Genomic DNA, 17,495 nt, shown 5'->3' with positions numbered 1-17,495 from the left:
TAGGAACACGGGAACTACATTACCAAAGCTCCAGCGCTCCTCACCTACACATCAAACACAACATGGCACCTGCTGGCAGTGTTGTTGTGGTAGCTCTCTCACTTCTGTACTTATCCCGTGCTATATTTTCCACGGAATACCTCTCTACGCTCACTTTCTTCAATAGCGAACTGCACAAACATGGTTGCAGCTCTCCGTCAGAGTGGGAGGAATACACAACGGATTGCGGTAAGCGGTCTTTTAACACAGTTTTGCCACGTCCTCGTAAGTCGCTGTGTAGGCAGCTAGCTAAACTAACCAAACCTATTCTTCCGCACCCGTTAACAGGAAGTTACATAGCAAGCGAGAGAGAACTCGTAGAGGTTAGGATTTGATTGTAAAGGTCAGGGTGGAATCATAGACCCCGCAACTAATCTTTCAAGACTAACAGAAAGTACTTCGACAAGGTCCCCAGTTTCCCCGAATAATGCAGTGCTATGATATCCTTATGTATCTAAGTTTTTAACACGATGTCAGCAAGTACACGCCTTTCCTGAGGGTGAATGTAACCCAGAGCGCACCTCAAAACTCCGGCGGACTCATTCATTGTCTTGTTGGAACAGGTTATGTATTGGAATGTGCAGTGTAGCGAAAGAAAATCAAATTACTTTGCAAATGAATAAAAAATATCCAGCTGAATGAATGAATGAGATCATCCTATGGGTTTCCCACTGAAGTGTCACAACTTGTTGAGGCTTTTATGACTCAATCAACAATACAGGATTAGTATTTGATGAGCAGTCCCTTCATTGCAGGTAGAAAGAAGCCTTGAAGCCTGCCAATGTTTGATCCTTGTACACTCAGGGCCAGTTTATTGGGTACACCACCTTGTTCACGAAAATGGTTCGCTTCTACAGTGTCACGAGGCCATGGCTTGCTATATAAAGCAGACATTGAGTAACTGTTTGATTCAACGTTAGATTGGACAAAACGAGTGACTTAAGCGACTTTGAGCTTGGTATGATCGTCGGTGGCAGGTGCCCTGGTTCCAGTATCTCAGAAACAGATGACACGCATGACAGTGTCTAGAGTTTACCAAGAATGGTGCGACAAACAAAAAACATCCAGTCGGCAGCAGTCCTGTGGGTGAAAACGGCCCGTTGAAGGAGAATGGCCAAGAATGGAGCAAGCTAACATGCTGGCCACAAACAGGCAAATAACAGTACGACAGTGGTGTGAAAATCGGCATCTCGGAACGCACAACTCGTCTGCCCTTGTCACGTATGGGCTATTGCAGTAGACGACCACACCGGGTTTCACTCCTATCAGCTAAAAACAAGAAGAAGCAGCTCCTGGGCACGCGATCACCAAAACTGGACAGATGAGGAATGGAAAAACATATGCCCTGGTCCGACGAATCCCGGTTCTTGTTGCGTCATGCTGATGGAGTCAGGATTTGGCCTAAGCAGCATGAGTCCATGGCTCCATTCTGCCTGGTGTCAACAGTACAAGCTAGTGCTGGTGGTGTAATTGTGTGGGGAATGTTTCCTGGCACGCGTTAGGTCGCTTGATACCAATTGAGCAACATTTCCATGCCCTGAAAAATTCAGTCTGTTTTGGAGGCAAAAGGGGGTCCAACCCACTAGATGGCTGTACCTAATAAACTAGTGTGTGTGTGGTTTTATATATATATACACACACACACACACACACACACACACACACACACACACACACACACAAAGTCAGCAAAAAAAAGAAACATCCATTTTTCAGGACCCTGTCTTTCAAAGATAATTTGTAAAAATCCAAATAACTTCACAGATCTTCATTGTAAAGGGTTTAAACACTGTTTCCCATGCTTGTTCAATGAACCATAAACAATTAATGAACATGCACCTGTGGAACGGTCGTTAAGACACTAACATCTTACAGATAGTAGGCAATTAAGGTCAAAGTTATGAAAACTTAGGACACTAAAGAGGCCTTTCTACTGACTCTGTAAAACACCAAAAGAAAGATGCCCAAGGTCCCTGCTCATCTGCGTGAATGTGCCTTAGGCATGCTGCAAGGAGGCATGAGGACTGCAGATGTGGCCAGGGCAATAAATTGCAATGTCCGTACTGTGAGACATCTAAGACAGCGCTAAAGGGAGACAGGACAAACAGCTGATCGTCCTCGCAGTGGCAGACCACGTGTAACAACACTTGCACAGGATCGGTACATCCGAACATCACACCTGAGTTTATGTGTTTGTGTCACCATAATGACCAAGTTGGCAGCAGTCTGGGTGCTTTGTTGTCTGATGCTGTATATTTCCCTACAGAGTCCTTTATTCTACAGTTGGAGGACCCAGACTGTGAGGAAGGAAGCAACCCACCATGCGAGTCTGTCTTCTCTCTTAACGCAGAGAAAATCCTGGTGAGATGCAGCAAATTCACTGAGATCTCAGTGCTTTTGCCTGGGCATTTCTGTTTGACTGACTCATTGTAGTGGAATAACTACCATTGTCTTCGTTCAAACAGAGACAAGCCAAGTTGTTCATAGAGCAGAAGCGATTCCCTTTTGCAGTGGACAACCACAACACAAATGAGGAGCTTGGTAAGAAGTTATTCCTGAAAGAGTTTGGTTTGTGGAGTGTTAGCTATACATTGCTTGACTCTCATTATTCATTTCATTGCAGCTATAGGATATGTTCTTATTGGCAATGGCCTGTACGATGAAGCCATCAAACACTTCTCCTTGTTACTACAGGTTGGTTAACATTCATAGATGCATGAATTACAACACTCATCTTTGTACATGTCTTGGTCTGGCCTTCTTGACAGTTTTGAATAATGCATGTTTTTTTGTTTAGACAAATATATTAATAGTAGAGAGACAGACGTACAGACTTCATCGGCCCCCGAACTGTCGATCTGTCTCCGTTCGTCTCACTCAATCTCTCAGACAGCACTGGTGCGATTTTGACTAAACTTGGGTGAATGATGCGTCTTGCCGTAGAGATCCTGCATTTAATAAATTACACTGATTGGCCATATGGTGGTGCTATAACAAGCGATTGAAAATGCAAACTTTGAAAGGTCACGCCCCTCACCCCATTTGAGATAAAGTCATGAAATTCAGTATGTAGGTCCCTCTCCTCACAAGGGACAAATGCGCCCCAGGGACCCCTATGGCCCGCCATGATGGCTTTTCCACCATTTTGAATTTTTTAAACACTTAAAACGGTACTCTTCTAGCAAAGAATGACCAATCCGCATGAAACTTGTTATGCGGCATCTAAGGACAAAGGTCTCTCAATGCAATATTTTCCAGACTAGTACCTAAAATAACATGGCCGCGATTGACCAATGAACATTCACGTGGGCGTGGTCTGGCACATAAATGCATCTAAATCAGTCACAGATAATCATACTGTAACAACATTTGGTACACATGTTGCAAACACTGTCAAGACACAACATGTGCAAGAACATTCATATCGACGAGAACATTCATGGCGCTATAACGGGCACACATTTTGTTACTGTCAGTGTAGTCTGCTTTGAATTGTTGTCACTAATTGCATCATTCGTGGGGCCGACATGTTTACTGTTGCCTTGTTTACGTTACATTGCTTCCCCTCTTTTCTCCCTGCTTTGAATATGTTGTGCGGTTTGCAATGGAGGACATGTCAGTGTGTGTTGTCCTCTACTAGGGGGATCCAGAGGTAGTCAGTGCCATCTACGGGAGAGGGATAGCATACGGGAAAAAGAGTCTGCAGGTAAGTGATCACAGCGACATGATACTAGTTCACATAATGTTGATACCAGCAGTTTTATTCACAGCAAATGTTTTCAGGATGACACATCATAAATAAAAATCTAATCTGCGATGCTCAGCAGTTAGCATATGTGCTTGTCAGTGGATGTGATTGATGAAGGCTGCGAGTGGCCTTCTTTTTTTCTTTTTTTGTGTCCTGGTGTGTCCAATAGGGGTCACACTGTCTCTCTTCTTTTCTCCTTCTATGGAAGGACATCAAGAATGCAGACATGGCACTGTTCGAGTTGAGCCGAGTCATCACTCTGGAGCCCAACCGCCCTGAGGTATACGAACAGCGGGCAGAGGTGAGGATAATGCTAGGCCTGTTAATGCTTCATGGGTTAACCCGCTGTTTGTGTTATACCTTGCGTTAGGGTATTGGTGTTTACTATCATGCTTGAATTGCATGTCTGTTTTTAAATGGGGCAAGTTTCTGTGTCACCCCATGCAAAATGGTTACAAATGAGTGAGGGCAGTGTTATTCTCTTAAGCAGGCTTTAAAAAGAAATCTTACACAGGAGGCAACTGCTGTTGTATTAACACTATGCCTTAAAGTAGTCTAGTTACTAGACCATTAGACCTTTTTGGATTTCATGTGTGTCAAGTTTTACTTGAATAATATACTTGCAGATCCTTTCTCCTCTTGGGAGGATCAGTGAGGCTCTGAGTGATCTCTCCAAAGCCATCCAGCTCCAGCCCTCCGCCCGCCTCTACAGACACAGAGGAACTCTGCTCTTTATCGCCGAGGTCAGACTGACAAACCATGATCTGTATATGGGGTCTCTGATTGGTGGTGTTGATATATAAAGTTCTCATAGTTGGTTTTCTGATTTTGTTTTTCCCCAAATAGGATTATGTGGCAGCTATGGAGGATTTTCAACAGTCTTTGGATCTGAAGAAAAATCAGCCCATTGCCATGCTATACAAAGGTCTAACATTCTTCCACAGAGGAATGCTAAAGGTATAGACATTTTTGTAGAAAATCATAGTTGGTCAACTTTGAGTACTGCCAGTGTAGCCCGTTTTTTTTGGTTAAATCACTGCATGTTTACAACACAATCTTGTCCCCCATTCAGGAAGCCATCGAAACATTCAAGGAGGCCCTGAAATTAAAATCTGACTTCATAGATGCATACAAAAGTCTCGGACAGGCCTACAGGTACAGTGGGGAGGCTCTATGACCTGCTTTGGTTCCAACCTGGTCAGTTCACATCGTTGGTCAGGAAAAGGTCAGGGCCTTAGTACTCATGGGGCCGATGCAGTGAGTGATCCCTGTGTCCTGTCTGTAGGGAGCTTGGAGACTTTGAGGCAGCTATGGAGAGCTTCCAGAAAGCCCTGATGCTCAACCAGAACCACATCCAATCTCTGCAGCTGAGAGGCATGATGCTGTACCACCATGGCAGTCTCCAGGAGGCAGTCGGCAACTTCAAGGTAATGGCCGCGTCGCACAGTTTCTTTCTCTGGACACGATATCAGTCTACCAATTACAGTACAGCTGAGTTAGTTATTCTGCATCTCCCCTCTCATGATAACAGACTGCTTTACTTTGGGCTGTATGTGCAATAGTACTGGCTAGGGTGGGGCTGGCCTGCCATTCAAATGATTCTCATTTGCATCAGTTTTTCTAAGCATGCTGCCTAGAGAGAACCCCCTCGGATCAATACTTGTCCCACTCCCTTTATAATATCAATCCAGCCGTTACAAGCGATTCTGCTGATGCTTTGTTTTCACTGTGGCATCAGGCGGTTGATGGCATCGCAGTCTAACGAACAGCAGTGCCGTGCCCCTGATCAGACTCATGTCACGTAGGCCACACTTTGACTGTCGTCATCATTCCATATCCTCTCTGTCCCCATGATAGCATTTGGCAGTGTAAACGCCCTGCCTATTTGCCTACTGTCCCATCAGCAGCCCCGCTGTGGCGACTCAGTAGGCCTCACGCGTTACTAGGACTGTTACTAGGACGTTACTGTTACATCACCTTGCATGACTTTGTCATGTGCTTCCCAGGCTGCCTGTGGAGAATGTGTTTTGGTGGGGGTCATGACTCACCAGGCTAGAGCTGTTAGCCTCCGGCTGTTCACACAGTCAACACCGAAAGGTTAAGTGACTGCAGTGACATCCACTTTGAGTCAGAGTTAATTTGAGGTTCCCTCCCTCTGTTTTTTAATTCTTACACCTATGTGTGTCATTGGACTTGATGTGTAACATCTCCGTGTTGTGTTTTTCAGAGGTGTCTACAGTTGGAGCCCTACAACGAGGTATGTCAGTACATGAAGGGTCTGAGCCACGTGTCCATGGGGCAGTTCTATGAAGGCATCAAGGCTCAGACTAAAGTCATGTTGAATGACCCTCTGCTGGGCCAGAAGGCAAGCTCGGAATATCTCAAAGTGAAATACCTCCGAGGTGAGGGTAGCATTAGGGACCGTAGCTGACTAAACTCCACAGTGAAGGAAGTTTCTGATGAACTTCACCAACGGAGTGGAGAAGAGACCAGGCTTTCTGGAATTCAGCTTACCTAAAATCGATTCACCCACAAGGTCAATTCTTTAAGAAAAAAGAGAAAGAAATGTAAAATATGAAATTCTTACTATGTGTACTACCTATGTTTGTCCTCTGTAGTTGCGTGCCTTTCTTTGCTGAAATTCATGCTTTTTCTGTAAACGTTCATCAAATACAGCCACCGACTGTTTCCTTGTTGAGATTCAATTGCCGCATTTGCGCTGAGTTGCCATTTTAGAGCAACAGCAATGAGCAAACAGTCGGCGGTTGTATTTGATTGTTTATTGAAAAAGTGTGGATTTCAGCAAACGAAGAAAGTCACGCGACTACGGAGGACAAACATGGGTACAAGGTAAGCATTTCATCATTGAAATGTAAATATTGACCTTGAGCGAGTCGATGTAGCCTAAGTTGAATTCCACAAAGCCTGGTCTCAGCTCCACTCCTTTGGTGGAGTTCATCAGAAACTTCCTTCACCGAGGAGTTTAGCCAGCTATAGTGACCTCCCGAACTAACATTTCAACCTGGAGCGGAATGTTGTGTCTTTGATCATTTCTTGCCTATGGAGATATGGTTAGAATTTTCCTCATGTCATTTCCCCCCCACAGAATACTCTCGCTACTTGCACTCACATCTCGACAAACCTGTGGCAGAATACAATGTTGATCAGGATCTTCCAGGGAACTTCAAAAACCACTGGGCAAAACACCTTCCTTTCCTTATAGAGGACTATGAGGAGCAGCCAGGACTGCAGCCTCATATTAAGTGAGTTTAAAAGGATAGCACCTGCTGCTGACTGAACATAGTTCAGTATTTTCTGCCAGGTATAGGTAGTAAAATAGTAGTATAGGCTAACTGATGGGTAATGGAGCAGGCTCATTTACAGTAGATGACTTTGACCTACTGAGTGTTTGTGCTATTCAACCCATTTGTAACCTGCCCAACTGATCTTGTTTCGTGCCTTGCCATTGTAGGGATGTTCTACCTCAGAACTTTGAAAGCTACAACATTGAAGTTCAGAAGCTCATTTGCGCTGCTGATCACCTTGGTGCCCTTATGCAATACGACACACCAGGATTTCTTCCCAATCGCAGAATACACAGAGGTGGGTGAGATCCCGAGCACATTTGAGTTCAGCCTCAAATCTGTTGTACATTCTTGGCTGAAATCAGATTAAGTCATTCTGTCAGTTTCAATGTGACTATCAGCCCTGAACAACATGTCCTTTGTTTAAAAACAATGTGCATGCTGGAACTCATTTCAACATAACAAACTATTGTACATGTTGGTCTTTCTAGAATACATATTGTCTCACCCCATCCTACGGCTTTAATCCAGTAGCTCCATAACAGTATATTTCCAAGTTCTGAAATTGAATGTGTGCTGTGTTTCACCTCAATAGCCATGGGCCTAGCAACCCTGGAGGTCATGCAGGCTATGCAGCGCACCTGGAGCAATTCAAAGGTGCGAGTCAACGGCAAAACCAGGCAGATGCAGTGGAGAGACATGTTCGATATTGCCGTCAAATGGAGGAGGTGAGGCTTGGGTGTGAGATTGTTTTATAGTAACTTTTGTTTTAAACAAAATGTTATTACCACAATGGGCATCTGCAGTGTCAATCACCACCCTGTCTGTTTCTGTATTGTCCGTCGGAGGTTTGGTACATGTTTCAAGTCATTGTGGTATTCTGTCCCTCTGAAGGATCGCTGATCCGGACCAGCCTGTTCTGTGGCTGGACCAGATGCCTGCCAGAAGTCTCAGCCGAGGATTCAATAACCACATTAACCTCATCAGGTAACCTAAAGGAAAATGACGTCAAATCGTCTCAAAGATAGTCGCTGTGTGAATCTGACACAACTGTTGAGTCAAGTTGTATTTTTAGATATTCCTTTTCATTATGTGGTTTTCCTGTTTTGTTTGTTTCCACAGAGGACAAATCATCAACATAAGATACTTGGCCTACTTTGACAACATACTCAATTTCATCAAAGACAGAATATTGGTTTACCACAGGTGTGCCTTTTAAAGAAAATACAGATTGTTTATTAGAGAAATATTTTCTACACGGTGATATACAGTGCATTCAGAAAGTATTCAGACCCCTTGACTTTTTCCACATTTAGTTACGTTACAGCCTTATTCTGAAATGGATTAAATTGCTTTCCTCATCAATCTACACACAAAACCCCATAATGACAAAGCAAACGTATACAAGACCCTTTACTCAGTACTTTATTGAAGCACCTTTGTGCGCGATTACAGTCTTCTTGGGTATGACACTACAAGCTTGGCACACCTGTATTTGGGGAGTTTCTCCCATTATTCTCTGCAGATCTTCTCAAGCTCTGTCAGGTTGGATGGGGAGTGTCGCTGCACAGCTATTTTCCGGTCTCCGGGGTATTGTGTGTAGATTTATGGGGGGTGGGGGGGATAATATAATCCATTTTAGAATAAGGCTGTAACTTAAGAAAATGTGGGAAAAGGGAAAGGGTCTGAATACTTTCAGAATGCACTGTATGTTGACTTACTGATGCATTGTCCTCAGGGCATACAACCCAAGAGGCCTACTGGAAGTCAGACAAGCACTGGAAAATGTGAACACGGTGGAAGACCTTCTCCCCATAATGAAGGTAATAAGAACACAGGGTTAGACATACAGGGGGGGTTGAGGAAACCCTCCGGGCCAGTCGATAATACCCATCAGTGGCTCGCATGGGCTAGTGATTTTTGTTGTTGTAGTAATGCTATTTTTAATCTAGGCTATATAATTGATTCAAAAAACTAAATTCCCGAAGCTGTTAGTTTGTTGATTATTTATCACATGCGCGTTGCACAGCCTAGATAATTTGTCAGGCAGAGAGGGTGCACAGCTGTCAAACAGCTGGTTGTTTGGTGGAGCAGCTCATCAAAGACCGACAGTGATACAGTAGGGGTAGGAAAGATATCTAGCTCACCAGTAAACGCTCTAAGGCAAGGCTTTTGAAGTTTCAAAGTCTTGGTTGAATATTTGCGATTCACAATGAAGGCATCATTGAATATGCTTCCAGACACTTGTAGCAATATACTTATTCCGGGATTTCATTTCTGATCGGTTTTTAAGAGATGTTGCCGCTTTTGTTTGTTTCAATTGACGGGTGTTGCGCTAGTCTGTTGCTTTCGTTAATAAGGTAAAGCCGAGCATTATGAGCAAGAGAGACAATGTCAAATGTTGGCCACAACTTGCTTTTCCATACAAAGCGTTCAATTACAAAGGGTACTCATTTTTATTTCGCTTTCTCGTTTTAGAACATGATACAATGACCCCTCAATAACTCTTCTCAAAGGGCAAGACCGAGTAAAGCTACCACATGGACAGACTCCATTAGTGTGTTTGTGTCAGGATAATCTATTGCTGTATTTAGTCAGTCAATGCCCACATTATTCTGACACATTTTAGAGTGTAAACATAATGTGAATGTCAATGCATAATTACATTGTGTAGGGATGTTAAAAATGCAATATTCATCAAGTGGTAATGATACTTTTTTCTTGTGGGTGTGGCGGGGATCTATAGACTAACAACAATGAAATGTAAAATGTAGGTCGTTGAATTTGGCTTGCCAGTATGAACTGTGTATACGGCTACTTGCTCAGCCTGCAAATGAAATATAAAATCACTTGCTATTGAAATTATGGGAGCATCATTCACTTTCCTGTCAGATCTTGACTCTGGACAGTATTTTTTTTCATTTGCGTCAGTAGTTTTCAGTTGGCCCTGTCCTGGGGAGCCACTGGCAAATTTACCTGAATGTCAAGCCCTCAAAATAGTATGATAGTGTTTTCGGTTTGAGGCCTGACTTATTCATGGGAATTGCATCTAGGAACTACTGAGTTGTGTGTGATATCATGTAGATCAGAGTTGAGATCTAGGTCAACTTGGCTTGTGTTTCAACGCTGATAGAATGTCTGATTTGCTGCTGTTTTGCATTTCTATCCTGAAGCAGTTTAACAGTAAAACGAGAGATGGCTTCACAGTTAACTCCAAGGTGCCCAGTCTAAAAGACCCTGGCAAAGAATATGACGGCTTCACAATCACCATAACAGGAGACAGGTCAGTTTATTTGGTTCTAATACATGAATAAAGAACTGAGCTCTTGACATTATAGTCTACCTCCATCAGTGGTTTACCTAAGATTTTCCAATCAAATGGAAATTTGAGAATTTTTCCCTTCATGGAACATCATTTATTGTGTGAAGATGGCAGGGTTTGGTATGTCAACTTGGGTTAGTTGAAAGCAGTTAAATACATGTAACTGCCAACATAATGTAAACACTTGAGTAAACGAGGGATACAAAGTATATTGAAAGCCGGTGGTTCCACACAGCTGTGGTTCCTGAGTTAATTAAGCAATTAAGATCCCATCATACTTAGGGTCATGTATAAAAATGCTTGCCAGGCCATTATTTTGGCTACCATGACTATGCCCCCATCCACAGGGCACGAGTGGTTGCTGATTGGTTAGACAAGCATGTAAATGATGTAAACCATACTCCATGGCCGTTTTAGTCACCAGATCTCAACCCAGTTGAACACTAATGGGAGAATCTGGAGTGGAGCCCGAGACAGCGTTTTCCACCACCATCTACAAAACACCAAATGATGGAATTTCTTGTGGAAGAATGGTGTCGCGTCCCTCCAATAGAGTTCCAGACACTTGTAGAATCTATGCCGAGGTGCTGTGAAGCTGTTCACCGGCTCGTGGTGCCCCAACGCTCTATGTAGACGCTTTATGTTGGTGTTTCCTTTATTTTGGCAGTTACCTGTGCTTCAATTAATAACATTTTTGTTCATTTGAATTCACAGCTCAGATGTTTCTGTCAGGGAACGTTTTAACAAATGTTCTAGGTCTGTTTGTTGACATTGCATTCCAGTTACATTATGTAGTAGAAACAACTAATCCATTCCTTGCTAAAACCATGTTGAACAGGGAAATAAAATCTACCTTTCCCAAAAAGCCCCGTGATGGGAAAGAACCAGACAATCAGTCCATTTGGGGTTGCAGAACAAAAACACAAACTGCAAGAGGCAAGAGCTGCAGTGAGAAACATATTGTATAGGATTCCTCAAGTGTGGAACATCATCCAAAAAATAAATAGTTGCGCTTGAGAAATGAAATACACTGCTAAAAAAATAAAGGGAACACTAAAATAACACATCCTAGATCTGAATGAATGAAATATTCTTATTCAATACTTTTTTCTTTACATAGTTGAATGTGCTGACAACAAAATCACACACAAATTATCAATGGAAATCAAATTTATCAACCCATGGAGGTCTGGATTTGGAGTCACACTCAAAATGAAAGTGGAAAACCACACTACAGGCTGATCCAACTTTGATGTAATGTCCTTAAAACAAGTCAAAATGAGGCTCAGTAGTGTGTGTGGCCTCCACGTGCCTGTATGACCTCCCTACAACGCCTGGGCATGCTCCTGATGAGGTGGCGGATGGTCTCCTGAGGGATCTCCTCCCAGACCTGGACTAAAGCATCCGCCAACTCCTGGACAGTCTGTGGTACAACGTGGCGTTGGTGGATGGAGCGAGACATGATGTCCCAGATGTGCTCAATTGGATTCAGGTCTGGGGGGGGGGCAGGCCAGTCCATAGCATCAATGCCTTCCTCTTGCAGGAACTGCTGACACACTCCAGCCACATGAGGTCTAGCATTGGCTTGCATTAGGAGGAACCCAGGGCCAACCGCACCAGCATATGGTCTCACAAGGGGTCTGAGGATCTCATCTCGGTACCTAATGGCAGTCAGGCTACCTCTAGCGAGCACATGGAGGGCTGTGCGTGCCCCCAAAGAAATGCCACCCCACACCATGACTGACCCACCGCCAAACCGGTCATGCTGGAGGATGTTGCAGGCAGCAGAACGTTCTCTACGGCGTCTCCAGACTCTGTCACATGTGCTCAGTATGAACCTGCTTTCATCTGTGAAGAGCACAGGGCGCCAGTGCCGAATTTGCCAATCTTGGTGTTCTCTGGCAAATGCCAAACGTCCTGGACGGTGTTGGGCTGTAAGCACAACCCCCACCTGTGGACGTCGGGCCCTCATACCACCCTCATGGAGTCTGTTTCTGACCGTTTGAGCAGACACATGCACATTTGTGGCCTGCTGGAAGTCATTTTGCAGGGCTCTGGCAGTGCTCCTCCTTGCACAAAGGCGGAGGTAGCGGCCCTGCTGCTGGGTTGTTGCCCTCCTACGGCCTCCATGTCTCCTGATGTACTGGCCTGTCTCCTGGTAGCGCCTCCATGCTCTGGACACTATGCTGACAGACACAGCAAACCTTCTTGCCACAGCTCGCATTGATGTGCCATCCTGGATGAGCTGCACTACCTGAGCCACTTGTGTGGGTTGTAGACTCCGTCTCATGCTACCACTAGAGTGAAAGCACCGCCAGCATTCAAAAGTGACCAAAACATCAGCCAGGAAGCATAGGAACTGAGAAGTGGTCTGTGGTCACCACCTGCAGAACCACTCCTTTATTGGGGGTGTCTTGCTAATTGCCTATCATTTCCACCTGTTGTCGATTCCATTTGCACAACAGCATGTGAAATGTATTGTCAATCAGTGTTGCTTCCTAAGTGGACAGTTTGATTTCACAGAAGTGTGATTGACTTGGAGTTACAATGTGTTGTTTAAGTGTTCCCTTTATTTTTTTGAGCAGTGTATAAACAGCCTAGCCCCTATGGTGTAGGCCATCATTGTAACTGACTTGCCTAGTTAAATCATTTGAACTGATATGAATTCTTTGTCATTCAGCTCAAGCTTTCTAAGACACCTTGGAATGCAAGGCTTGAAATACTATGATTCAGATTTCACTAAAGTGCACCTTGTTGTCTGTCCCTTGATGAATGTTGATGTACAGCACCACGGCGGTTATATGGACCATGTTACAGACCACAGTGTTTGTTCAGACGGTGTGTATTTGTGTGGCCTTAGAGTGGGCAACATGCTGTTCTCAGTGGAGACCCAGACCACAGAGGAACGCACTCAGCAGTACCAGTCTGAGATTGAGTCCATCTATAAAGACCTGACTGCCAAGGGCAAGGCTCTCATGCTGTCCACTGAACTTGGGGTATGCTCTCCCTCCATCACTTGTTTTCCATTGACTCTGTTTTCTTTTGTCTGGTTGTCAGTTTTGGCTTCCAGTTGTGAAATGAATTGCCATCTCAACAATCCGATCCATAATGTTGCTCTACTATCTGATGTAAATCCAAAACTTTTGTCGTGTTGATAGATTCACTCTCTACCCCTGAAAAATTGGGAGCGGACAGTTTTGCACGAGGCTACCTAGCCTTGTCCATTATTCCGTTCCTTATTGGACTTAGTAGATCCCTCCCAAGTTAAAATTCAGTTAACAAACTTCAGACATGACTTAATCATGACGGCCCACATGCAGTATCAGTTTCCCATGGTTGTATAATGATATTACCTCTATGTGGACCCTGTAGTATGAATTGGTTTTGTTTTCTCTCTTTCAGGATGCAGATGCAGTGTGTAATTTAATTCTCTCCCTGGTTTACTACTTCTGTAATCTCATGCCCCTCTCCAGAGGGTCTAGGTAAGGTGTTATCCAAGTCATTTTCTTCTGCTGTGACCGTCAAGACATGATGTAACGACACAGTTTTCAGTTTGGTTCGGTCTGAATTGTGATTTTACTTTGTGAACGTTTTTTTAGTTATGAAATCTGTCTAATTTCTCTATATTTTGTCCCCGTTTCCCTTTACAGTGTTGTGGCATACTCTGTTGTCATGGGAGCACTGATGGCCAGTGGAAAGGAGGTGATAGGCAGAATCCCCAAAGGGAAGGTAATATTGCTGAATAGTTTTGCTCTACTTTACACCACGTCATTATAATACATTACATTTTCCAGTGGTGGAAAATGTGTTATTCATAATCATGTATACTATATGTAGTTATCAATGAGCCTGTTTTTAAGCATTTTCCTTGTTTATGATTTATTTTTATTTTTTATTCCTCCAGTTGGTTGATTTTGAAGCCATGACAACACACAGTCCTGACAGCTTTAGTAAAACAGCAAAAAACTGGATGAATTTAAAGAGGTGAGTAGCTCGGCATATCCACTTGCATCACCTTTAAACACATAAGTTGGCCAATTATTTATTTCTATGTGTATTGATAACCATATACAGTATCAGTCAAAAGTTTGGAGACACCTACTAATTTTCTTTATTTTGAATATTTTCCACATTGTAGAATAATAGTGAAGATATCAAAACTATGAAATAACATATATGGAATCATGTAGTGACTAAAAAAGTGTTAAACAAATCAAAATATGTTATGTTTTAGATTCTTCAAAGTAGCAACCCTTTGCCTTGATGACAGCGTTGCACTCTCTTGGCATTCTCTCAACCAGCTTCATAAGGAATGATTTTCCAACAGTCTTGAAGGAGTTCCCACATATACTGAACACTTGTTTGGTGCTTTTCCTTCACTCTGCGGTCCAACTCATCCCAAACCATCTCAATTGGGTTGAGGTTGGGGGATTGTGGAGGCCAGGTCATCTGGGGCTGCAGGTAACCTAGTGGTTAGAGCATTGGGCCAGTAACCGAAAGGTTGCTGGATAAAATCCCCGAACTGCCAAAGTAAAAAAATCTGTTGTTCTGCCCCTGAACAGTTAAGGCAGTTAACCCATTGTTCCCCGGTAGGCTGTCATTGTAAATAGGGATTTGTTCTTAACTGACTTGCCTAGTTAAATTTAAAAAATCTGATGCAGCACTCTATCACTCTTCTTCTTGGTCAAATAGCCCTTACACAGCATGGAGGTGTGTTGGGTCATTGTCCCACTGATAGTCCCACTAAGCTCAAACCAGATGGGATGTCGTATCACTGCAGAATGCTGTGGTTGCCATGCTGGAATTCTAAATAAATCAGACTGTGTCACCAGCAAAGCACCATCGCACCACCACCGCCATGCTTCATGGTGGGAACCACACATGCGGAAATCATCCATTCACCTACTCTCCATTTCACAAAGACACAGCGGTTTGAACCAAAAATCTAAAATTTGGACTCATCAGACCAAAGGACAGATTTCCACCGGTCTAATGTCCATTGCTCATGTTTCTTGGCCCAAGCAAGTCTTATTATTGGTATCCTTTAGTAGTGGTTTCTTTGCAGCAATTCAATCATGAAGGCCTGATTCCCACAGTCTCCTCTGAACAGTTGATGTTGAGATGTGTCTGTTACTTGAACTCTGAAGCATTTATTTGGGCTGCAATTTGAGGTGCAGTTAACTCTAATGAACTTATCCTCTGCAGCAGAGGTAACTCTGAGTCTTCCATTCCTGTGGCAGTCCTCATGAGAGCCAGTTTCATCATAGTGCTTGATGGTTTTTGCATCTGCACTTGAAGAAACTTTCAAAGTTCTTGAAATGTTCCAGATTGACTGACCTTCATGTCTTAACGCAATGGTGGACTGTTCTCTTTGCTTATTTGAGCTGTTCTTGCCATAATATGGACTTGGTATTTTACCAAATAGGGCTATCTTCTGTATACCACCCCTACCTTGTCACAACACAACTGATTGGCTCAAACACATGAAGAAGGAAATTAATTCCACAAATGAACTTTTAACAAGGCACACCTGTTAATTGAAACGAATTCCTGCTAACTGCCTCATGAAGCTGGTTGAGAAAATGCAAAGCTGTCAAGGCAAAGGATGGCTACTTTGAAGAATCTGAAATATATTTTGCTTTATTAATTTTTTTTGCTTACTACATGATTCCATATGTGTTATTTCATAGTCTTCACTATTATTCTGCAATGTAGAAAATAAGAAAAAATAAGAAAAACCCTTGAATGAGTAGGTGTGTCCAAACCTTTGACTGGTACTGTGTATATATTTATTTTTTAATATTTATTCTCTTAGCCTACCAGTGTGGTACCAGAGTCTTCCGTCAGTAGCAGGAACCTTCCCAACGACTAGAACCATGATTGAGGTCCTCAACACGGACTCCACATCGCACTGTCCAAAGAAGTCCTAACACCACTTCTTCTGATGAGAACAAGGGCCTGTCTGTCTGCTCATAGTCTCTGGCCAAGCTCAACCCCCAAAGCACAATGTCTGTCTAAAAATGATTCAGAGCAACTACATGTTGTTCAGGTATGGCCCTATGTATGCAATACCAGCAAAACCCTAGTGTCTAGTATGTAAAAGCTACGAAATGTAACTAATTACATTCATTTGAATGATAGGTAATCTCTCGATTGTGATTGCCACAATTCTGTTTTTAACAACCCTCACAGCTATTCAGTCTAAGCAGAGAAAGTGTGGGATGAGATTCTAAGATGTAAACTTAACTTCAGGGCTATGCAGTTCCACTTGGGATACTTGAACATTTAGAAAAGTGAAGCAATACTTTTATTTAGTCTTGTTGATATTGGACAGTGTTGCTCTGTGCCATTGCCATTTTCTGGAATTGTTTTTATCTTGACCCAAAAAGGGCACGAGGAAGGGTTGGTTTCAGGTTGTGTCCAACTTGTTTTGGGAAAATAACACATTGTGCCATGATATCATTCCTCTGGGTTTATTTTGAGACCTCTGTGATTTTCATTGTTGCGTTTCTTTTTTTTGTAAAATGTTTGAATAATTTGACCATGGTCTTAGACACAACATTAGAACAAATGTTCAGGGATTCATTTTGGGGATTTTGTTCAATTGCTCTGAAGAACCTCATGTCAGGACAAGCTTTGGTTTTCAGTTTATGTTCCCCACTTACCCTTTTACTGTTAATGACAGGATAGAATATGCATTGCCTGCATGGGTCCTTATTGAATGAGCTCCAGAGGATCACAACAACAGGGATCACTGCTTAATTGTCTTTTTTTGGCAGAACTACTGTTTAATAATGTTTCCATATCAATGATTGTGCTGAATTGCTGGGATTTTTTTATTTTATTTTAGCACTGGGTGAATTAGCTATGTTTATTAAAGCTCAAATGTGGATTTTTAAGTGAGCAATATGTCCCATCTTGAAGTTTTAAACTTGAAGGAATGAAATCTGGAGATTTTGGGGAATTGGTATGTTCAATACAATTGGTTGACAAATGAGTGGTTTGTTTCTTATTTCAATTCAACCAGAGGTGATAATTACATGTTTATTTACAGTTGTGCCACATCACCCACAAAGATGTT

The 17,495-nt window shown here is 42.9% G+C and overlaps 1 protein-coding gene across 3 annotated transcripts; it reads left to right on the top strand.

The window, feature by feature from the left end:
* Positions 1 to 62: 62 nt before the first annotated feature.
* On the top strand, positions 63 to 17,411 carry LOC112217602 (tetratricopeptide repeat domain 13). 3 transcript variants are annotated; one of them, XM_024378018.2, is made up of 23 exons: positions 63 to 228; positions 2,306 to 2,400; positions 2,505 to 2,580; positions 2,663 to 2,733; positions 3,680 to 3,745; positions 3,996 to 4,088; positions 4,414 to 4,530; positions 4,634 to 4,744; positions 4,860 to 4,942; positions 5,073 to 5,214; positions 6,015 to 6,189; positions 6,894 to 7,050; positions 7,260 to 7,390; positions 7,688 to 7,820; positions 7,987 to 8,079; positions 8,215 to 8,298; positions 8,831 to 8,915; positions 10,269 to 10,375; positions 13,275 to 13,410; positions 13,817 to 13,896; positions 14,065 to 14,143; positions 14,319 to 14,398; positions 16,230 to 17,411. In XM_024378018.2, the coding sequence occupies exons 1-23, from the start codon at positions 63 to 65 to the stop codon at positions 16,342 to 16,344; spliced, it is 2,475 nt and encodes an 824-aa protein (XP_024233786.1). In that variant the 3' UTR covers positions 16,345 to 17,411. The 3 variants fall into 3 exon arrangements, 2 of the variants coding, with proteins under 2 accessions (XP_024233786.1, XP_024233785.1); XM_024378017.2 differs by having other exon boundaries at positions 10,266 to 10,375; XR_002948481.2 differs by lacking the exons at positions 14,319 to 14,398; positions 16,230 to 17,411 and having other exon boundaries at positions 10,266 to 10,375; positions 13,201 to 13,410.
* The last annotated feature ends 84 nt before the right edge of the window (positions 17,412 to 17,495 follow it).

This window comes from Oncorhynchus tshawytscha, linkage group LG18, assembly GCF_018296145.1.
Source record: "Oncorhynchus tshawytscha isolate Ot180627B linkage group LG18, Otsh_v2.0, whole genome shotgun sequence".
Taxonomy (NCBI): Eukaryota; Metazoa; Chordata; class Actinopteri; order Salmoniformes; family Salmonidae; genus Oncorhynchus; species Oncorhynchus tshawytscha.
This window is presented reverse-complemented; position numbering and strand designations above follow the sequence as displayed.